Source organism: Bos javanicus, chromosome 7 (genome assembly GCF_032452875.1).
Source record: "Bos javanicus breed banteng chromosome 7, ARS-OSU_banteng_1.0, whole genome shotgun sequence".
Lineage (NCBI taxonomy): Eukaryota > Metazoa > Chordata > Mammalia > Artiodactyla > Bovidae > Bos > Bos javanicus.
Genome location: NC_083874.1, coordinates 57,614,312 through 57,638,878, shown reverse-complemented (window position 1 = coordinate 57,638,878; position 24,567 = coordinate 57,614,312). Strand labels below are relative to the sequence as shown.

The 24,567-nt window shown below is 40.1% G+C and overlaps 1 protein-coding gene across 12 annotated transcripts in view; it reads left to right on the top strand.

The window, feature by feature from the left end:
• Positions 1–24,567, top strand: part of PPP2R2B (protein phosphatase 2 regulatory subunit Bbeta) — a 509,042-nt gene that overhangs the window by 209,627 nt on the left and 274,848 nt on the right. For 3 of the 12 annotated variants that reach the window (XM_061423892.1, XM_061423897.1, XM_061423893.1), the window contains exon 2: positions 8,690–8,774. The exons of the other annotated variants lie outside the window; for them this stretch is intronic. In XM_061423892.1, coding sequence (XP_061279876.1) covers positions 8,738–8,774 — 37 coding nt within the window. In that variant the 5' untranslated portion in view covers positions 8,690–8,737. The remainder of the gene's footprint in view (positions 1–8,689; positions 8,775–24,567) is intronic. 12 annotated transcript variants of the gene reach the window in all.

Here is a 24,567-nt window from a genome sequence, read left to right as displayed (position 1 = left end):
TCTCATAGAACTTGTGTTCTATTGGAAAGATACACATTATACACAAATGTAAGAACATGAATATAAATCTTGTTAAATGCTATGTAGGAAAAGAATAGAGGCTGTGAGAGAACAAAATATGTGCTCACTGATGGAAACTGGGACTATAAAGAAAAGCGTAAGAAAAGAAAGTCGAATTTACCTCTAGCCTCAAACATAATCATATAAACATTTTTTGATGTATTTTCTTCCAGGCTGTGCATGTGTGTGTGAGAGAGAGAGGAGAGAGAGATGGATGGATGAATAAAGGAATTATGAAAAATGTATCATATCTGTTTTTGTTTTGTTTTGGTCCCACACACAATACTGTGAGCATTCTTCTGTAACATCCCATAGTTAAACTATAATTTTGCCAATCACCCAATGCTGAACATTCAGATGATTTCCAGTATTTTGATGTAATATTTGTGTGATAAATGATTGGATGTATCTAAATCATCTCTCTGGTTAGTGTCTTAGGACAAATGTCTACATCAAGATTGCTGGGTTAAATGGTACAAACAAGTATCTAGATCATATTAATCAATTGCTTTCTTAAAATACTGTACCAAGGAGCACCTTTGTAATTGCTTTGGCTCTTTCCCACTTTTTCTAGTCTGTTTTTCCTCTGCTTCACCTTGTCACACATTTTCAAAGTGTTCAAGCTCATCCTAGAGAACATACATGGGATGAAAATCAGGAGAAAAAGAAGTCATAAAGACAGAATCGTGGAGCTTTATCTTGAACCTGTTGCCCTTATCCTCCCCAAAAGCCTGGTGCTTTCTTCCTTACTAGTGGGAAAGCAAGCTCAGTGCTCAGCCTCTGGTATTAAACACATGGGTGAGTAGCTTGTCCTCTGGGATTTAGTTGCCCACCTATATTAAATCAAATTACTTTCCTGGTTCCAGGGCATCGGTTGTAGATAAGTATGTGGAACCTGGTGACCCAGAAATGTTAATTTTCCTCAAATTGGTGAGAAGGTAGTTTCCAAGAGTGATTGACCCACCATGACAACCAGTATGGCTGTTTAATGAACTAGCCTCTTGTGAGGTTCAAATCTGATATTTCTGAAAGCTATGTTAACTTTTTCTTGTTAATACTATATGTGGTCAAATGTAATTTGAACCCCAATAAATCTGAGAAAACTAGACTCTATTATTGGTTCAAGATTTCCAGACATCCCCAAATTGGGAAAATGATTGTATGGCAATGAAAAGTAAAAATATAAATTACCACTGGGATTGCATTTTTGGTGAGTGATTTTGGCCCCTCTAACAACCTTTGAACAATGCAGAGGTTAATTAGGTATAATTTATAGTCATCCCTCCATACTCCCGGTTCGTCTGCATCCAGATTTAGCCAGCCACAGACTGTGTGGTACTCAAGTATTTTACTATTTTAAAAATATCCATGTTTAAGTGGACCTGGGTACTTCAAACTACATGTTGTTCCAGAGTCAGCCCTGTATTGGCTTTCTGGATTTCACCAGCCTTTGGGGATTACAGTTGGAGTCAGTCTGAAGTCTCAGTTCTTTTTGACTTGAACATTTGTGGCATTTTTCTCCCTTTGAACTATCTGGAGGTATTGTTGTAAGAATACGAAGTTCTTTCACTTTTTATTTACAATTTTATGAAGTATTAAAAAATGAGACACAGTTTGTGACCTAAGTGTCTAATAAATAGACTTTAAAAGATACATGGCTGGCTGACTGGCTGGCTGGGTGGCTGGATGAACGAACAGATGGACAGTTGAATGGATAAAGATTTGTGTGGTTAGTAGGTGAGTTGAATGGGTAAAGATTTGTGTGGTTAGGAGGCAATCCAGCTGCTTCCTCAGAAGACTAAAAGTATTAAAACAGTATCTAGAAGCATCAAGTTTCAGTGATGATTTGAGATGGTAATATTAAAATCTACCTTTCATTTCTTTTCTCTGCTGGCTGTGAAGCCAGCACAGGTGGGATGGAGTGAGAGTGTTGATTGGGGCAGTGCAAATGCATGGGAACAAGCTTCCAGGAATTCATCAGTGGTGCTAGTTTAAAAGAAAAAGATATGACACAGGGGAGAAGAACTGCCCTGGGAACCTGAGCTTAACAGGAGATACTGGGACAGTTTAGTGCCTCCAACTGATGTCTCTTGCAGTGATTAATATCTGATCCCATTCCAGATCTGTCAGATTAGCCTGGGTGAAACTAACATACTATGCTTTGGAAGTTAGAACCCTCTAGTCACTTCATAGGATGTAAGAGGAAAGTTTTGGGCACAGTTCCATTTTGGGTACAAAGTGTATTTCCTTATAGGTTCCCTGACCCGTTGCAGGGTCAGAGATCAAAACCCTACTAAGGTCTCCCCAGGACCTGAAGAACTCTGTGCACTGTAGTGAAAAATCAAGAGGAGTCTGATTATCATACTGGGCTGCTGCTGCCAACATGCTTACTCAGTCCCTACGCTTCCTCAGCACAATTTGAGATGGAAATTTTCCGGTCAGAATTTTTCCTATAAGTCTAAGAAACTTGGATTTGAGCCCATTGCACAGGCCAGGGTTTTTTTTTTTCCCCCTTTTTCCAGTTACTTGACAAGCAGGTTGCCTTTGAGTAGCTCATATGGATGCCTTGATCTAGACATTGGCACATGCTGAAAAGGCAAAACACATCTTTCTCCTTTTGTTTGAACTTTAAGAAGATTGGTCTGCTCACCATTTTCTCCTGTGCTTTTAAGGCTTCCTGTTTCCTGCCTGTCCCTTTGTCTACCTGAGTCTCTCCTAACGGCTCTTCAAGCCACACAGGCTGGCTTGTGTGGGGTCCTCAGCCACCCCAGCCCTTCCTGCTTCCCTGTCCCTCTAAGTCACTTTCCCAGGACCTACGTGACCTGCCTCCAGCCCACATTTTCCAATGACATTTCCCCTGAATTATTTGAATGGCTTAATCATAACAACAGTCTTAGATGTATAGCCTTATCCCCATTTCATAAATGAGAAAACTGAGGTCCAAGTACAGACAGCCTGTCAGGAAGAGGCAGTCCTGAATTTTGTCTTCCCAACTGAAAAGAAATTCTGAGAACACAGTTGTCACATCGTTACTCCTTTAGTTTATGTTACAGAGGACAGTGTAGTGCTTGGTGTACAGGTGTTTAGTGCCTGGCTTTTAACCTGAATCTGAGTTGGAGAATAAATTGATTATGTCTCCATGGTTAGGACAGCAGTCAATAACATATTCTTTATGTGGGAGTTTGAACTTGGGGCTCCCTGTTAGCATGTTGAAGCCGGTTTCTCCTACTTCTTCTAGGGTTTAGATAATAGGGCCGACGTCAAAAGTTGTGCTGTATATTTCTGCAGTCACTTGGAAATTGTACCAGCTCATTAAGAGCACGGCTCATTATTTATTCGTTCATCCATCCATTTGTTAATGTGTTTGTTCATTTTACTCTTTAACCATTCAGCAAGTATTGATTGAGCAACTGAAATGTCATTCATACCATATGAGTTGGCATATGATAGCATCCAAATGAAAATGTATATAAAGCGTTATTAATATCGATTATGAAGGGGAGGGGAGAAGTGAGCAAAAAAAAGACAATTTAAAAAAGTTCACCACATTGATGATAGGACAAGTATATAAGTGTAATTCCTCCCATATAAATTTCTTTGTGAACTGTGAGAGTTCAGTGAACAGAATAGTTATCAAAATACCAATGATGGTTATGTATGGCTAATGGAACTTTTATTTTTACTATTTATCTTGTCTAATGTATGACAGTTTTCAATACTTATATGCATTGTTTACACACTAAAAATTATAAAGCTGTCATTGTGAAAAATAATTCATAGAGTGTCTATTATGTGCGAGGACTAAGTCTCTGGCTATCAATGTACTAAATATTCACCCAAGTTCTAACTATTTTCTTGGAAGTCCCATTTGTAACTCTTCAAATGAAAATTGATTTGAAGAGTAGTGAAAAGTGGACACTCTCCAATTCTGTAACAAGAATTCCATTAAAGTTCTCTTACCTGTAGGTTCAAGTGAAAGGGCTTTGGGAATGAACTTGGCTCTTAGGTTTAGAGCTCCTTTGGTCTTGGGTCTTGGCTTAAACAGTAAGGGTAAGACGATACTTGTGAGCTCAACCTATCATTTCATAAGGGGCCTGGAGAAGGGTCTTGGAGGAATCAGTGAAAATCAATTGCAATGATGGAAAAGTCATCGAAGAAAAAATGTCTTAAATCCTGTGGGTTGGAGCCAGCGCCTCTGTACATAAAGGGTCTCACCGTCTGTGTTTATTGACACAGAACGTACTTTTAATTACCCTGAAGGAATTTCTGGCATGTTTTGCCTAAGCCAGTCTTAAAATCTTTAATCAGTAGTTTCATGACAACCAGGCCCACTGGCAATGGGGGCACCTGGGGGCAGCTGGTCAAGGGTAGTGTATTGCAGAGTGGCTATTAGTGACAGAGCAAAAGTATGCTTTATCAGAGAGACAGAAGCAGGAAAATGAGATGGCCTTGACTTTGAAAAGTTTGGCATGTCTTGTGTCTGAGAAGCCTGGGTTTCCTTCCCAGTTATTGACCATGATCTAAGCAACCTCCATAACCTCTATTTTTTGTATATTGAGGGTAAGCTTTGGTAAGATGATATAAGCCAGAGTTTGAGCGACTAATCAAGCCATCAGCTTTATTGCTTAACAACTAGTGACTTGAGAAAAAAAAAAAAAATGAATTTACCTTCCAAATACAGGCCCAGGGAAAATGTAGACTTTTTTGTGTTAATCACAAAATATTTTAAGAAAAGTGCTATAATAGGAAAAGCAGGATGATGGTGTCACATCATAAAGCCATCTTAATCCATCAAATAACTTGAGGGGAAGCCATAGCCCAAGGTGAATGTGAAGGCACCAAAGACATTGTTTCCTTGATTTTTATCTCTTTGTTCTTGAATCCCTTAGTTGAATCCTCTCAACAAGATGTAAAAGCAATCAATAGTACTAAATACTGTCTTTTATTCATCTCTCCAGGTTTAACTCCAGATGAGATTTCTCTTTTTCTCCCTACATAGAAATGCCCTTTTCCCTGTCTCTTGTCACAGCTGTCCTAATCAATCCGCATATGGGCTAAGTTTTACTTTTTGATGTAGATGGCAAAGGTGAATAACTTGGCACCTTGAAACCTGAATAGGAATCTAAAGGTGTCTTTGGCACAACATATTGAGCCCCCACTTGTGGAGCTACCAAGAGTGTTTCTGTCCTATTTAGTGACATAATGGCTCGCTGATAATCCTTTTTGCTTGCACAGAAAGGTTTCTCAGTCTATTTCATAGGAACATTCACTGAATGCCAAGGGAATTGCCAAGCTTATAGAGAAGTGAGGCCATTGGAAATGAATCCCTTTTAACCATCAAAACAACTGGGCAGATAGTTCCATGGATGTCCTTGGTGTACCAAGACTAATTATCAGTTTTAAACAGTCGCCTTTCCTCCTACCTTTCAAACTAGTCTTCCAGTAAACCAACTTGGCTAACCAGGTTGTTATGTCAGTGGCCAAATTTTAGGCAAGGAAGGAGTTACTGAAATAATAACCCCCTCTTATATTTCTGATGGGATTTTATATTTCTGCAAAGTATTTTCTCAACTCTTACCTATGTGGCACAAATTTGGAGAGCAGGTTTTATTTTGTCTCATCTTCTCAGTGAGAAAACAGACCCAGTGGATTTCATCAACTTGTCCATGATCGTGTGGCTGGTTTGTAGTGGAGACATGACTGAGGTCCAGAGATTCTGATTCTGAAAACAGAGCTCTTTCCCATGAGATTAGAATACTTAAATAAATCAAGCTTCATTGAACTCTTAAGTAGATGAAATCTTGCAATCTGGGGAAAGGGTGTTCACTTTGCAAGACATTGGCCACCTTCATCCTTAGCATGGGGTTGTTTGGGTAGAGCAACATGGCATATTACCCTTTGATTGTTGGTCTTGGCTGTGGGGTTTCTCATTCCTAAGGTTATTTATTGTTACTATTGCCACATGGGCAGGTTTGGGCCATACTCCTGGCCAGTGGTGCAAGCCTCAAAGAGGTTAGGGTTTGGTGATTATAAAGATGTGGCACAGTCCGTGGACTTCGTTCTATTTCAAGTCTGAATATAGCACTCAAACATCTAACTCACAAATAGCTGCCATATGGGACAAATAAGAAAATAGGTAAGAAAGACAATGAATTCATCACTACTGAAACCATCCTTATCCCCTGGAAACATAATCCAAGGACAGGGAAGTTAGATTTACTGAGTGGTCTTTACATGCTAAGTACCTATTTTGCTTCCTTTACATTTAATTCTGTGAGCAGTGTATTCTTTATTAAGAAGCTGGGCTCAATAGTTAAATCCTCTAAGTACCCATAAAATAACGACATGAACGTGGGCAAACTCCACGAGATGGTGAGGGACAAGGGAGCCTGGGGTGCTGCCATCCATGGGATTGCCAAGAGTCAAACATGACTTGGAGACTGAACAACAACAATGCAATCACAACAATAAGAGTAACCACCTTCTAAGGCTGTTTAAGGATCAAGTGAGATAGTGTTTGTACAACGGTTAGTTCAGTACCTGACATAGATTGAACATTCATTAAATGGTTGCTTGGTTGTCTTTAGTATTTCTGGAAGCCTTAAATGATCCTAAGTGTTATTTGCTCTGGGCCAAACATTCCTTCTGCCCTCCAAGTCCCTAGAATTCAGAATTATACTAAAAAGTATACTCAAAAGATTAAGAGCCCTGACTCTGAAAAACACTGAATTTGTCTCTGGACTCCATCCCTCACTAATTCTATGACCTTGGGCAAGTTATTGAACCCCTCTCAGCCCAGATGTCTCCTCCTTCAGTTCTCAGTTCAGTTCAGTTCAGTTGCTCAGTTGTGTCCAGCTCTTTGTGACCCCATGAATCGCAGCACGCCAGGCCTCCCTGTTCATCACCAACTCCCAGAGTTTACCCAAACTCATGTCTATCGAGTTGGTGATGCCATCCAGCCATCTCAACCTCTGTCGTCCCCTTATCCTCCTGCCCCCAATCCCTCCCATCATCAGGATGAGTCAACCCTTCTCATGAGGTGGTCAAAGTATTGGAGTTTCAGCTTCAGCATCAATCCTTTCAACGAACACCCAGGATTGATCTCCTTCAGAATGGACTGGTTGGATCTCCTTGCAGTCCAAGGGACTCTCAAGAGTCTTCTCCAACACCACAGTTCAAAAGCATCAATTCTTCGGCGCTCAGCTTTCTTCACAGTCCAACTCTCACATCCATACATGACCACTGGAAAAACCATAGCCTTGACTAGACAGACTTTTGTTGGCAAAGTAATGTCTCTGCTTTTTAACATACTATCTAGGTTGATCATAACTTTCCTTCCAAGGAGTAAGAATAAGGCTAACAATGCTTAACTTCTTAAGGTCGCTGTGAGTATTAAATATGTGTTACAGTGTATATAATGTGCTCAGGACAGTGCCAAATATGTAGCATGTAATAAAGACTAAATCATGTTAGGTTGTCTTTTCACTAATATTACTTCAGTTACCTAACTGTCCTAAAGCAAAATCATTGCTGTCAAATGACGGTTGTTTTGATTACAAAACAGAAACAGGTTAATAACCCAACCTTAACCTTTGATCTAGTATCAGTTCTGGCTAGTGGTGATTGGTCTCTTTTAAATAATAAATATAAGCTCATAAAATAATAAATGGAATCTTATGAAAGACTTAGCCAACTGCTTGTCTCTTCTAAATATGAGATAAAACATTAAGAAATGAAAATTCATTATCTACTTTAGATACCATCAATAGGATAGTTTTTAAAGGAAATAGCTTTGAGATACTAAAAAATTAATAATAGATTAGTTATAAGCCTCTTTCTATATTAGTGGCATCTTGAAGCTTTCTATTAAGACTTAATTTTGTTAGTTTTGAAAAAACCTTCTTTATTTTTAGTACTTCTTATTTTGCCTGATTCATAGATTTTGCTAGAGTATAATCTTATAACTCTGAACACTTCAAGAGAAAGAGCGCCTCCTCTCATCAGTGAGATGACTTCTGTTTCTGAGCGCATCTAACTGCTTTTAAGTTGTTCTGTGTATCAGAGTGGCCTCTCTTTTTCACCATTGCTCCTAGCCCCACAATATGAAACCTTACCTCAAAAGCTTAGTCCTGGGCACATGATCCCTCTTTAACTATATGAGGCTAGCTCTCCTAACCACAAACTTCCTCAAAACTCCCTAGATGCCATATGACTGTTGTTTTCTACTCTTATGTTAGTAGAATCACTTGACGTGTTCCTTAAACACAAATTTCTGGGCTCCCCCCAGAGTTTCTAATGTAATAGATCTGGGATGGGGCCTAAACATTTGCTTTCTAAGGATTTCCCAGGAGGTGCTGTTGCTGGTGGTTCACGGCAACGTTTTGATAACCACTCCTCCCCAAAACCCAAAGGCAGCGCGCTTCATGTTAAGGAGGCTGAAGCCCAGAGAGGTTTTGTAGTGCTGGTGGTGTCCCTTCAATAGCCTGGATTTTGACAGGCCAAGAGCAGCCTCACAAAATGAGACTAGAAGGGGGGACCTGGGGAGTCTGTAGTGCACCTGTGTATGTTAACAAACATTGTCACTTCACTGCCTCCTGGAGTCTGGATCTGAACCCCGTATTTGTCACAGGACCCAAGGGAGAACCCAAGACAGAGAATAGTGGCACAATAATGAAGCATGAATTATCCAGATGAAATCACCTATGGAAACAAAGGTATTAGTATTATTATTTATACCTACTCTTCTTAATAAAATAGCCATATGGAAGTGTCAGACAGTTCCCATTGCTTAAAAGTTGTGCTGTGGGACTCAAATCCATTAATTCACATTCAGAAAGCAAAGTGTAGATAGGAAGCATCGTTGAATTTACTATTTTATAGTAGAACTAAGAATGTGTTTTGATGAGATGTGTTGGTATCTGGCAAAGACAAATAATAATTAGCCAAGAAATGACCAGAAAGGGATTAGATAAGATAAGAATAGACCCTGCTTTAGAGATGCTAGAGATGTATGTCAAGTAGGCTAGTGAACCAGATGAAGAAAAGAGTTGGGGTCAGCAGACAAAGACAATGTGGGCTTCTTAATTTGTGTATGATGAAGAATGAAGCATCTTACTCAATGGGTAATTTTGAATTAGAAAGCAGATCTAGAAATCACTATGTGGGAAAGACAGTATCTTCCAACCTGTATTAAATATTTGGAATCCCTTTTATTATAACCCCTAAATAGTCCCACCTGATTTGGAGGACATAGCGTGAGGACTTTTGCTGGCTTGTTTTTGTTTCTTGAAACTGTTCAGGGAGACCCTTTAGCTTTATAGCCTTGACATGTGGCTGCATTTTGGGGGCCCTGGAAAATAAAGTTTAGTACAAAAGAACTATTTTTATTTAAGAAAAAAGAATCATCAGAGATTTTCCCTTGAAGTGGAGTTTGTAACAGATGTAGGTAAGAACTCTGAGACAGAGTGAAGAGGAAGACAGAAGAGTCCCTTTTGAGAAAAAGAATGGGGAAAGAAGAGTTTCCAAATAAATATTTATTATAGGCAAATGAAGCAGAAAAGGTGGTCAGTGACTTAGTAGGAGAAGAAAGCAAATTGTATATTTATGTGTATGTATATATGTTTATGCATATTCTCCATCAGTCTATAAATAAGGATGTGTCAGGCATTGGTGTCCCAAGGAAATTAAACAACCTTAGCTTTATACATTGATATAAACTCCATAAAAGTTAAATTCCTTAATGTGTTTTCTTAAGATAATAAGAGAGCAGGGTTTGTTTTTAAATAATACCTTGAGGGTATTTGTGATGTGAGGTAGAGTTCAGCTCTTTCATTGTTCTAGAAAAATTTACACTTTTCTGTCTGACTTATTTTAATAACAGGTATATTTCAGTATGGGGCTTCCCTGGTGGATCAGAGGACAAAGCGTCTGCCTGCAATGCAGGAGACCCCGGTTTGATCCCTGGGTTGGGAAGATCCCCTGGAGAAAGAAATGGCAACCCACTCCAGTATTCGCATATTCCATTGTAATTTCAGTGTATGTTTTTATCATTCCTACCAACCAAATCGCATTTTCAGTGCATTCTAATACAGTATTGATTGGAGTGAGGGCTGAGTTTTATTTGGTTTCTCCTCAGTGATAGTCCTTTAATGAGATAAGATTAGATGAACTTTGAATAGATTTCCCCGAAGCTTCCAGCTTTTATGCCTTCTTTACCTCCTCTGAGAAGGAGGGGAGGGAAGGACTGAAGTATTTGGTTGTTTGGTCATGTTTTTGGGTCTGTATCATGTTAGACTCAAAATTTCCAAGAGCACTAAAGCTGCAAGTGAGAAAGCCATGGTTCAGAGTGAAGATTAAGTGTTTGTTTGGAGGGAAAATTGCAAGGATGAATACTGGCTTTTTACCATATCTCGTCAAGTCCACATATTGCTGAAAAGCACCTTCAAAGTAAGAAGACTGTGCCCTTTCAAAATGCGAAGGGGTTAAGGTTCATAAATAAGCATAAGGTATGAAATGAATGTGTATGTGTGTATTAACATAACGTAAGTGCCATGCAAGGCATTATTTTCACAAGTTAAGCTACTTTCTTCAGAAATGGACTCTGTTAGAATTTGGTTAAGACTGCCTTGAGTTTTCAATGACAGGTTAAAATTTTGTAATAGCAGTATAGGGCCTGAAGTCATGTGTTACAATCTTTGATTGTCTTATTTCTCTTTGTGCTCCAAAGAGAAATAAGACTTTAAGATGTAGCAGCAGATTGGCATGAAGGGAGTCTGCCATTCATCCCTTCCTTTACTCAGCATGTACTGAGCATTTACTGTGTGTTGTGCTTTGTACTGGGGATGCAGAAGTATAGCACCTAGACTCTTCTGTTAAAGGAACTCATGTCCTCATGGGGGACACAGACAGGACAACAGGCGGTTATTATGTAGTCTGAGAAGTTCTGTGATGGGGGGAAGACAAGGCACTGTGACATGATGGAGGAGAGCTCATGAAGAAGCAGATGGCTAACCTGGGACCTGATGGATGAGGAGGAGGAAGGTGAAGGGAAGAGGGATGAAGTGCTCCATGTAGAGATCATGGTATGGGTCAGACGATAAAGGGGTTAGTCCTACCTGACTTAGTAGTTTGTTGACTTCAGAAAAAAGTTGATCTTGGAGATTTAGTTTCCTTATCTTCCTGTGGATACTGGGGTTGGGGCGGGGGGGGGGGCAGGTGGTAGTGATAATGGTTCTAGCAAAGATGGTGGCCCTGATTGGTAGGGGGAAGAAAAAGGAGATGAACAATAGCCATTCACATTTCCTGAGCACTTATTTGGCGCCATGTTTAAGCATACTAAAGAATTTCTATACATTAATTACCAACTTGAGTTTTATAATCTCTAGATAAGGTGAAAGTGAAGTTGCTCAGTGGTGTCTGACTTTTTGTGACCCCACAGACTAGCCTTCCAGGCTCCTCAGTCATGGGATTTTCCAGGCAGGAATACTGGAGTGGGTTGCCATTTCCTTCTCCAGGGGATCTTCCCTAGATAAGGTAGGCATCCTTATTATCTCTGTTTTACAGGTGAGAAAAATGAAGTTTAGAAAGGCTATGTGACTTGCTTAAGGTCATCCTGCTAGTAAGTGGAAAAGCCAGGATTTGAAAACAGAAGTTGACTCTAGAGTCTGCATTTTCTACTATTAGTATGTTGTTCATAATCTAACTTTTTCACAGGGATGATATAGAAATGAGTGCAGCAGTTTATTTCAGAGAGATTTTTAAACAGCATGGAACTCTGTGCTGCATTGTACATGTTGAGCTAAGCATGAGTCCTGAGCTTGGTAGCTAACCTAGAATAAAAAGTAAAAATAGTTTTAGCCATATGTGGGCTTCAGTTACTTGTCTTGTTAGCAGCCCCTTTTAATTCCATGGATTCGGCACATTAGTAGTCAAAAGTGGCATTCCCTAGGGGATATTTTTTGAAGCAACTGAACATTAGATGAGCTGGACCATGGATTTGCTCCCAGATGATAACTGTTATGTTAGAAAGTCCTCAAACATTTCTGAGATCGTTAATTTCTGTTACTCACTCCATGTGCCTCTATGACTGCTTGGCACGAAGTGAAATGGAGGCTTGGCAGTTCTCCAGTTCTTTTCAAGGTCTCGGCTTCTCATAGGGATAATTCAGAGCCCCAAATGTATTCTAAAAAAAAAAAAAAAAACCTCTGGACTACCTGGTTGACATAAACACACACACACACACACATATGTGTATATGTGTGTATGTGTGTGTGTGTGTGTGTATATATATATATATATATATATTTAAAGTCACTTGGTCATGTCTGACTCTTTGCGACCCCATGGACAACACAATCCATGGAATTCTCCAAGCCAGAATACTAGAATACTGGGGTGGGTAGCCTTTGCCTTCTCCAGGGGATCTTCACAACCCAGGTTGTGAAGCCTGGTGTCCCACATTGTAGACAGATTCTTTACCAGCTGAGTCACCAGGGAAACCTGTATATATATATATATATGAGAATATGTGTGTATAAACAGATACATATACACACATATTCTCATACACCTATGAGAATATATATATATTCTCAACCTTGCCTCTACTTTTTTGCCAGATAGACTCTCTTCCTGTCACTTCAATGTCTGACAGCCATTGTGTTGTTGTGAACTTAGGACTGTCTGCACTAGTGACACAGAAGCAGGCCCATGTTGCTGGCCAATGCATTAGCCACCATTGGGAATAATTGAGAAAGTTCAGAGAGAGGCAGTTGTAAGCTCTTTGGGCACAGAGAGCATGCCTCCACTCTAAAGGGAATGGCTGGTTGTAATCTACACTAGGGAGATCTGCAGTGAACTAAAATCATGAATTCTGCATCATAGTTGAATTCCAGAGGCTAATTGTTAGTTTAAGTCCTGCTTGAGGCCCCAGTAGTGGGAGGGTAGGGTTCCTTTTGGAAGCTTGATTGAGCTAAGGTGAAAGGTGAGGCTATAATTCAGATATACTAGTGAAATGCAAACAGTTTCATGTATTAATGGTCACTAATGACCTGTAATCAAGCTATGATTTGTTAGGTTAAAGATGCAATTAGTTTATTTGTTCAGGGGTGTAAATGGAAGAATTTATCAATCTGCTGATTGTTCTTCTCCATTGGAAACGGTGGACAGGAGCATAGTCTGGAGCTGTGGGACCTCGGGGTGCCACTCTCTGTTGCTGAGATTCTCCCAGCTCCAGCCCCTCTTAGATCTACCATCTTTGTCAAATGGGATGAAGAGAGTACTCTTCTGGCACCCTCTCTCTGTGACTTTTCCTCTTGCTAAGCAAGCCCCTGCAGTAGTAATTTTTCTCTTTTTGGCTCTGCTCTGGTCCTAAGCTTCTACTAGCTGTTTTTCTCGAAGTAGTACTATTTGTTCAAACATGTAACGCATAAATATTGAGAGCCAGTTATGTTCCAAACACTGCCCTAAGCCTTAAGGTTTGTAATGATTTTCAAGAGAGTCTTGTCTCAACCTTTGCAAAATTTACAATCTCTCTGTAGGTATCTTTAAAATTTTCTGTGGCAGTAACTACTCCCTGCAGTGCTTATCACCAAAACCCCTCAGTGAAAACTCTCTTGGTATGAAACAGATGCTCTGTTGAGATAGGCATCTTTGAGAACAAGGCACTTTGATCTTTTGGGGGTACATCAAAATTGGCACTAGAGATTTTAAGGGATTAGAATGACTCCTTAGAAAAGATAGACCTGGTATCTTCCCTAGTCTTTCATTTAACCCAAGGAAGTAAATACATATAAATCCTTATGGGAGACCATGACATTAAAATGTAAAATCCTTTCATCCTTAATCAGGTGAAAACACTGTGTTCCACTTGACGTGCAACCACAGAGCAACAATGATGCAGGTTATCCTGGCGAGGCACTGGCTCACTTGAGAGCATGCTGAGGCAGTGGGAATGATCACGCTCCCATAGCACATGACTTCTTTTTAATTTTTATTGCAGTATAGTTGCTTTACAATGCTGTGTTAGTTTCTACCATACAGCAAATCAGTCAGTCATACATATACGTATAGCCCCTCCTTTTGTATTTTCCTCCTACTCAGGTCACCACAGTGCTTGCAGTAGAGTTCCCTGTGCTGCACGATATGTTCTCATTCGTTTTCGATTTTATACATAGTATCAATAGTGTATATGTGTGAATTCCAATGTCCCAATTCATCCCACCTCCCTTTTCCCCTTTGTATCCATGCATTTGTTCTCTATGTCTCTATTTCTGCTTTGCAAAAAGGATTATCTATACCATTTTCTAGATTCCACATATATCCATTAATATATGTTATTTGTTTTTCTGTTCGTGACTTACTTCACTGAGTATGACACTGTCCAGGTCCATCCACGTCTCTACAAATGATCCAGTTTCACTCCTTTATGTGGCTGAGTAATAGTCCATTGTATATATGGACCACATCTTCTTTATCCATTCCTCTGTTGATGGACATTTAGGTTGTTTCCATGTCCTGGCTTTTGTGAATAGTGCTCATGTGAGCATTGGGCCATAGCACATGACTTCTTTGCTCATCAAAACTAATCACATTCACTTGCAATTTACTCATCCCAAAGGACTATCAATCTCCTCCCCTCAAAGGTGCGAACTTGTGTCTCTCACTCAGCATTTAAGAATCTAAAACAGTGCCTGACGTACAATGAGTATGCTCAGTAAATATTTGTTGAATAAAATCCAGACACAATGATGAGAGCTTAAAAGTTAGTAGTAGCATTTGTGATTTTGTGAAATAAAGCAAAATTACTTGATAACAATGATCTTAATAATTAGTACTAGTAAAGCATTAGCATGCCATAGCTGACCTCTTTGGCATAAGATTATTTTTCACATCCCCTTTATGTTCACTTCCACATAATACCTATTTCAGTGTACTAATGACATATTTGATAAAAGGAATTTCCTATATCTTTGGCCTAGCAGTGACATTTCTTACACTCATCACAAGGGTGACCAACCACATTTCTGATATGAAATGACATATCCTTCAGAATCCAAAGAAGAGCTTTAATGTTCAGGAAAGTCTTGGCAATAGATACGTGGATTGTGTGGTCATTTCTCCCTTGATTTATCCAGTAGATGTTTTGGGAGGCACTTGTATGCCTGGCATGGGGTTAGGTGCCAGGAATGTGGAGTAACAAGGCCATCTGATGAAATCCATTAACAACAGACTAACAAAGATAAATGTACAGCTGTGACAAGCACTGCAGAGGAAGAGTTTGTGGTGCTAGGAGAGTGACCTGGACAGGGTAGGCATCTCAGCTGAAGAGGTGAATGGGCTAGATCCCAAAGCCTTAGTAGGAGTTAGCTGTGTTGAAGAGCAGAGACAAAGATGTATTAACATGTGCGGTAGTAGCAGCAAAAGGAATGTGCGTTCAGAGAAGTAAAAGGGGACCCCTGTGGCAAGGTGGGCATTGGACGGAAGCCTGATCTTGCAGGACCTAGAGGGCATGTGAGGCCTTTATTGCTTTTTATCCCAGGAGTCAAGCAGAATGTTAAAATGTAGGGAAGATGGGGAGCTGTGACCAAATTTGTTTTTCAAAAAGATCATTCTGGCTGCTTTATAAGGGACAGAATGGAAACGATCTGGAATAGATTTACAGAGACAGGTGATTTTGTCGTATGAAACTGATGCAGAATCTACATAATGTATCCCATGTTAGGCAGTCCCCAATATAAAGCAAGTACCCTTCCAAGAGATTGGAGATGAGCTCCCCCAAGGTATCATATAGACCTCTTCAAGTCTCCTCTGTGTCAGTGCACACGCTCACCCAGATATAAATTAGCATCGTGGATGTAGAGTGTCACATTAGCACCCGGTTTCCCATTCAGCTGATGTATCACTTGAGCATCCTTCCTTTGTACTTTCCCCTTCGCCTTCAAAGGCTGTTCTCAGGTCTTATTTTCCTTCCCAGAAATGTGAGATTGGCTTTATGCTGTTGCTGTTAGAGTCATCCCCCACTTAGGGTCTAATCCGCTGGGGCTTTGTGCCTGTTTGTCAGGAACTTCGAGCATATATTAAGACATTATACAGGGAGGAAGCTCTATTTTGACAATGATTATGCCTATTATCTCTTTTAATATATGTAAATTGCTACGGAGAAACAAACCATTTTATGCCACTTGAATCCTTTTCAGGGAAGTCTGAATCCTTTTTGTGTAGCTTAGATGTATTACTATCATTTTCCCTTCACGGAGTTGAATAAACACACTTAAATCAGACCTTTGTTAGTGTACCCTCTTGTACTGTTGCCCTAATAAATTGTTGTGAGTTTAGTCTTTGAAATCCATATTTGGTGACATTTGCAAATTCCTCTGTAGTCACTTCCAGAATTGAAATTATTGGGTCAACTCAGCAGTCAGTCAACATGAGTGTTATAGGTGCCAACTGTTTTGGGGATACAGCCATGAATAAAGAATACTACTACCTTTAAGAAGCTTGTAGTCATTGCCTACTGTTGTCCTGGAATTTATAGAGAAGCAAGGGCAGAAGGTTAGAGTGATGCATGTGGTAATGAATTAGAGTTGGAGATATCAGAAAGAACTCCTATTTAACTTTATATAGATACAAGTAGGGGCTTCCCGGGAACTTAGCTGGTAAAGAATCTGCCTGCAATGCAGGAGACCCTGGTTCGATTCCTGGGTTGGGAAATTCCCCTGGAGAAGGGATAGGCTACCCACTCTAGTATTCTTGGGCTTCCCTGGTGGCTCAGATGGTAAACAATCTGCCTGCAATGTGGGAGATGTGGATTTGATCCCTGGGTTGACAAGATCCCCTGGAGGAGGGCATGGCAACCCACTCCAGTATTCTTGCCTGGAGAATCCCATGGACAGAGGAGCCTAGTGGGCTACAGCCCAATGGGTCGCAAAGAGAGAGCACAGATACACATGATTGCATAAGAAAATAGTTATAATTATGTGAACATATATGGATTTGCATACCTACCTATATTTCTTTCTGTATCAATGGGGAGAGCATAGAAGAAATGACACCCCTGTAGCAAGAGGCACAGCTGGCACCCAGATCTTGATTTTTGAAACCATTCTCCGATAAAAGGAACAGGAATCCTTCAAGAAATATCTGACTTGGGGACTGGAAAAGGAAATAGACGAGATGTCAGAGGAGCCGACTGGAGGAGTTCCCAATGGCTCAGGTGGAAAAATTATAGAAAAAATAGACTAGTATTGGACTATATTGCAAAGTATAAAATAAATGTCCATGAATCCATACTGATATAAAGAAAGAATTAAATACATGAGCAAATGGAAGAGAAGAGAAAAATCTCCCCTGCAGAATGCCAAATAAATTATATAGATGACTCAGACTCAAGGGCATAATTCCCCATTTCTTAAGTGTGGACCACACATAGTCTTCTCTCTACAGAGTGAAGTTTAGGAAGGTGGGGAATGAGGACAGGAAGCTAACTTTACAGAGGAGAAATCTGACAAATTTTACTTCAGCTAATGATCAAAGTCTGCTGAAACAGTCATAAACTATGTTAATAGGATGTGATGAAAATGGCACTTAACCTCTGTGATCTTCTGTCAGGAGAAAAACACAAGACAAATTCCAGTAGAGGGGCAATATACAGTATCCTCGATCATATTCCTCAAAACCGTAAAGGTCACCAAAGGCAAGGAAAGTCTGAGAAACTGTCACAAAAAGAGCCGAAGAAATCATGGCAGCTAAATGTAACAGTATCCTAGAAGGGATCCTGGAGCAGAAAAAGGACATTAGGTAAAAACTGAGAAAATAGGAATTAAGCTATGGACTTGAGTTAATAGTAATATATCCATACTGGTGTATTAATTATAACAAATGTCCTATACTAACATAAGATGTTCATAATAGGGAAAACTCTGCAAGAGGTATATGGGAATTCTCTGTGCTATTTGTTTAATTTTTCTGTAAATATAAAACTTTTTAAAAATTAAAGAGAAAGAAGCTTGTAGTTTAGTGAGGGAATCCACTAAGCTGATGGGCAGTTGTAATGCGGTATGATGAAGGAGGACGTATAGAGTGATGGGGAGAAACAGTGGGGCATCTTACTGGTCCTTCAAATCCTGCCTTGACCATTTTAGGCAGTTTACTCGACCGTCTGATCTCATTTCCTCATCTCTAAAATGGTGATGTGGGGACCTCCCTGGTGGACCAGTGGTTAAGACTCCACACTTCCACAGCAGGGAGTGCAGGTTCAATCCCTGGTCAGGGAACTAAGATCCCACATTCTGTGCTGCTTAGCCAACGAAAGAAAGAAAGAACTCCACTACAACATTTGTAGCATGTAACACATTTTAAATAAATAAATGATAAAACCTTCCGTGAATCAATAACAGACTTCAAAGGCAAACTACAGGAGCTCCAACTCCCAGCTGTAAAGCTAGATGATTTACTCAATCTATCTGGGCTTTAGTTCCTTATCAGTCGGTAGGATAATAATAGTACCTGCCTCAGAGAATTGTCCTGAGGTCTGGGATAATACCTGTGAAATACTTAGAACCAGTTTTGGCATACTGTACTAGATAAATATAGGCTTCTACGGCTGCTGTCAACTCAAGGATTTATGGTGAAGACTCTAGAGTAATCGTGGAGAGTGCCTCGCACATGCCTGCCATGTCATAAACCCTCTAGTGGTGGTGGTGGTGGTGAGGGTGGTGAGGGTGAGGATGGGAAGGAAAAGGTGCTGGTGGCCAGGAGAACGCCCTTGCCTTGAATCCTACACACCAGACACAGTGGTTTTCCTTGACTCTAAACTGAGAACAGGATAGGAGTTGAACTGACACAAGGAAGGTGAAGGATATGGGCTACAACAGCAAGAACAAAAGTCCAAAAGCCAAAGGAAGCAGGGCACCTTTAGAGAACTTTACAGGGTTGAAAATGGCTGGAGTGTGGACTCTTAAGGAGGCAGAAAGAGGAGGGTTAAAGTGGAGCTAGCATTATGTCAGGAACTGAAGGCTGGGTTAAGGATTTTGGATCCATTTGCGTGCTGCGATTCATGGGGTCGCAAAGAGTGGGACACGACTGAGCGACTGAACTGAACTGAACTATCCTTGGGTGAACATAAAGTATGTACTCTTAGGCTCGCTCTGGCTATTGTTGGGAAAAAATAGGTTGGAGGTAGATCATTTAGGAAGCTATTTCAGTTCTACAAGTGATATGTCATGATAGGGACTCTGGAAGTAGAGTTTAAAGAATTTGAAGTCCAACAAGAGACGATCCTGCCAACAGGTTGTTAGTGTGTCGGAAGGAGCAACCAAGAGCCAAGGAGACCAGAGAAGAAGACAGAGTTGTATTTGCTGGACATTTCGGAATATTTTAATATACTTTTGAAATTGTTATCTCATGGTCATGATAATTCTGTAAAATAGATGAACTGAGCAGAACCACTTCCAAATCAGAGAAGAATACAGAGGCTTTGAGAAAGTAAGAATCACGTGGTTAGTTGTGGCCCAAAGGACAATGAGATTATATCTTTTAACTTGTACCTTTTTTCTCTCTTGTGAGAGAACACCTCTGACTTTTCTGGTCTTATAGTCCATTACGAAGCGCCCCCCAACCCCCCACCCCCACCCTTTTAGGAATGGATAGAGTAGAATCTGAGCTCCTTGGGACCACATTTCCCTTGGGACTATTTAAAACCTAATCTCCTATACTCCAGTACTTCTGAGGGCAGGGGGACAGTTTCACAATCTCTCTTATGATAAAGTAGTTTGATTGCAAGCCCCTAGGTTTATAAATAACTAGGTTTATGTACATAAATAACTAGGTTTATGTACTTTGCCGAGAATAATGTTCAGTACACTACCAAGTGTCATCAAATAGCTAATAAAAATAATGGAATCAAGACCCAACTTGGTCATTATTCATAGCTGACACCTGGATAATTTTTAAGCATTAGGACAAAAAAGTCTGCATTTAAAAATTATTTTAACTGAATTTGCCAATTGAGAGTCCAGGAGCCTGACTTTCTAAGAGTCAGTACTTGGTTGTAGGACAATTGGGAAATGCAAACAGTGCATTTAACCTGGGCTTTTCTTTTCCTTTTGGGAGGGAAAAGGAAGCAGAGTCAGTTGGAAAGAATAGTTCTTTTAAAAATGCTGCAATGATACTTTACATGTATCTTTTACCCAGGCGTAATTAATGCTGCCTTTTGGATGAGATGGACCCCAAGTAGAATTGGTACTAGTGAATAATTAAAGAGCAGAGAGAGGACTACACACATTCTGATAGAGAAGGTGTTACTGCCTCTAACTTCTGCTTTGAGTTTTGATTTTTATGTTATAGGGAGAAAAAAAAGACCTTGAAAAATCCTCTCTCATCTTTAAAAAATCTCAGCTCAAATTCCGTATTTCCCCCAAAGTCTCCTTGACTATGTCATCTCTTCTGAACCCCAGCATCAGGGATTCTAATTCGTAATGCTTATAAAATAGCATATTGGCCACTATTATTTAATGCATATCTGCCTTGTTTCTATTTCTGGTTGTAGCCTCCTTGAGGGTAGACTTTATATCTTTCCCTCTAGAGGGATAGATGCATCAGGTCAGGGACACATCTGGTTCTTTTAGGACTTTAGTTTCATCACAGTGTCTCACATGTTATAGACAATCAATGAATAATTTTGAATGAGCAGTTCTAATATTTCAGCATCATTTATAGCTCTGATTTTTATGCTACATATACCATACTGGTGATTGAAAAGGCAATTTACTTTTCATTTTTAATTAGAGGATAATTACAGTATTGTGATGCTTTCTCCCATACATCGACATGAGTCAGCCATAGGTATACGTTTGTCCTTTACCCCATCCCACCCCTCTAGGTTGCCACAGAGCACTGGCTTTGGGTTTCCTGTGCCACACGGAAGACCCCCACTGGCTATCTATTTTACGTATGGTAATATATATGTGTCAGTGCTATTGCGTAAAACCAAGTTGGAGTCAAAGTAGGACCATTGGAAGTGATAGAATCTGAGACTGATCTTTGAACTCTGGTTGTTGTGGACCTGCCAAAAAACATGGGGGTATTTGCGGACTGTCTAGGTTTTATGAAACTCTCTGTTGGTTTTATTTTTAGTTAAATCCTTAGAACAGTACTTTTAAACCTCCAGTTGACTGAATGAGAGATTACTTTGGTTATTCTAAAGACAGAGAAAACAAACTAAGATTTGTCACATTACCTAAGCACTGGTCTGTGTAATGTTACATATGTTATCTCATGTAATTGTCAAAAGAACCCTGCAAAGAGGCATGTATTTTCTTCTATTAGCTGTAAAAAGAGTTTCAGAGAGGTAACTAATTTACTTGGACTTTAAGTTCTGTGAGAGCCAAGTATCTGGTACAGAGGTATCATTCAGCTAAATGTTTGTTGAATTAAATTTATCCAAAGTCCTTGATGGGCAGCAGTGGGCCAAGCCTGAATTTGAACCCAAAGCTGTTGGTCCTTAAAGCCCATCTTCTTTCCACTACTGGTTCTCCTCTAAGGAAAATTCCTTGTAGAGAAAACACAGAACCAACAATATTAGCATTTCGTTTTTGCTCTTAGCTTTTTCTGCTCAAGCTACATAAAACTTGAGTTTTCAACATTTGGCCCCAAATATCATTTTCCTCTGTGCTGTTTGCCCAGAGATGATGCTAAAGATAAACTTGACTTCCTGGCAACAACTCAGCCAGGAACTGAGAACTGTTAGAACAAACTCTTCCTGATACCCTAAGGGAACAAAAATAAACATTTGGAAAAAATAAAGTTGCCATAATGGTAACACTCTTTGCATTTTAGACTCTGTCTCCTCCTCCCTACCCCCAGGGTAGGGTGGGCTAGTCGCCATCCAGACACAGCCAAAAAGCAGCAAGTTAGAACTTTATCTTGTTTTATTGTTCTGCTTTGCAATTTTATTTTTAACAGAATTCTGGCTCTCCCAAGTCACTGATGACTACTCCATGTGGTCAGCAGATTTAAAAGTCTTTTCCTAAACTATAGTTTAAAAAAAGAGAGAGATTAAGTTTTTTAAATCGTATTGGGGTATAATTGATTTACAGGGCTGTGTTCGTTTCAGGTGTACAGCAAAGTGAATGTTTTATGTGTGTGAAACTGTCAGTTGCTCAGTTGTTTCCAACTCTTTGTGACCCCATAGACTGTATGCCCACCAGGCTCCTCTGTCCATGGGATTTCCCAGGCAAGAGTACTGGAGTGGGGTGCCATTTCTTCCTCCAGGGGATCTTCCCAACCCAGGAATCGAACCCACATGTCTTATGTCTCCTGCATTGGCAGGCGGATTCTTTATTGACAGTGCCACCTGGGAAGCCAGTATTAGTTATCTATTCCAATCTATCCCTCCCCTGCTTCCCATGATAGCCATGTTTGTTTCCTACATCTGCAAGTCTATTTCTGTTTTGTAAATCAGTTCATTTGCACCATTTGTTTAGATTCCATATATAAGCAATATCATATGGCATTTGTCTTTTTCTGTCTGACCAACTTCACCCAGTATGCCAGTCTCTGTGTCCATCCATGTTGCTGTAAATGGCATTCTTTCTTTCTTTTTTATGCCCAACTAATATTCCATTGTGTATATGTACCACATATTCTCTATCTACGCCTCTGTGGATGGACATTTAGGTGGCTCCCATGTCTTGGCTACTGTAAATAGTGCTACAGTGAACATTGGGATGCATGTATCTCTTCATTATGGTTTTCTGTAGATATATGCCCAGGACTGAGATTGTTGGATCAATTGGTAGTTATATATTTAGTTTTGTAAGAAATCTCCATACTGTTCTTCATAATGGTTGTACCAGTTTACAATTCCTAACAGTATAGGAAGGTTCCCTTTTCTCCACACTCTCTCTAGCATTTATTGTTTGTACATTTTTTTGAAGATGGCTATTCTAACTGTAGAGGGTGTGATACCTCACTGTATCACTGTAGTTTTGATTTGCTTGATATTAAGTTATTTTTCAATTTAGTCTCATTGGTTTATTTATTTGGTTGCACTAGGTCTCACTTGTGGCACACAGCCGCACCTTCAGTTGCAGCACATGGGGTCTAGTTCCCTGACCAGGCCCTGTGCATTGGGAGCATAGAGTCCTAGACACTGGGCCACCCGGGAAGCCCCGATAATAAGTTTTATAGGGGCAAATTCTAATTCTTACACTTACCTCCCAGCTGATACAAATACATGATTTTTAACTTTTTAGAAAGTGCATCTGCATTTTAGGACTCAATCTGAATCTGTGCTTCTTTTAATTCAAGTGCTACATAAATAATGCTTGCCACCCCTACCAGCATCAAAAATAAGAGGCAAGTGATAATCTGACTGAAGAAGAGTTTTGTGTAGAGCACAATGAGAGCTCGCTCCTAATTAGAAGCTATACAAAGGGAGACTGGTGGTCTCTGTGTGGAACAGTCTTCTGGTACTCAGCCATCAAGGAGTGGAAGAGACAGGCTGGGGACATGGTCCTTTTACAGGGAGGATGTTGTTCAGTTGCTAAGTCATGTCTGACTGTTTGCAACGCCATGGACTGCAGCATGCCAGGCTTCCCTGTCCTTCAGCATTTCCCTGAGTTTGCTCAAACTCATGTCCATTGAGTCAGTGATGCCATCCAACCATCTCATCCTCTGTCACCCCCTTCTCCTCTTGGGAGAATAGAGATCCCCTTTGAAGAGGTGATAAGAGGGTAGAGTGAGGAAGATTGAGTTAACCTCTCATGCCTCTTCTGACCAGGATTTCGTTAATTCTCACTCCCCAAAATGCCCTTTGCCCTTGGAAGCTAGGAATTTGTTTTTGTTGATTATTTCAAGGAAATCTTATCAGGAGAGACAGTGGTGGCCCAAAGTATAGTATATAAGGATTTGTTTAAGATTTGTTAAATAAGCTAGTATATGTTAGCCATAAACGTGTTAATGTAACACATGCACAAACACACACGCGCGAACTATAGGGAAGGGGTAAAGGGCAGATGCTTTGCATATCTTAGGTCCTGTTCCCACCCTCACTTTAAGCTGTAATCTACCCCCATCTTCCTGCCCGTATCGTCTCCCTCCTATTCCATCGGCCCATTCCTCTCTCTCCCTCCCTTCTTCCTAGCTCTGTGATCTTGTAAAATCATTTAATTACTCTGTGCTTTAGCTTCCTGTCCTATAAAATGGAAGATATATGTGGCTCCTTGCAAATTCATTGTGTTAGAATTGATGCAAAATACCAACACGGTTCTGGCAAGTGGGAGACAGCTGTTTTTATTTTTCTTTCATGCATTTTATTCAGCAGGTAAAGACTTTAACACCAGAATGGATATATGCTAGGCTCACTTTTAGGGATACAAACATAGAACCACCAAGGGCTCATAAAATACTGAGAAAGACATTCTTTTACTGCAGGTTGGAACTAGGGAGCGAACTTAGCCCAGAACTCAGTTCAAATACCCAGATTCCTCATTAGTCAACATCTGTGAT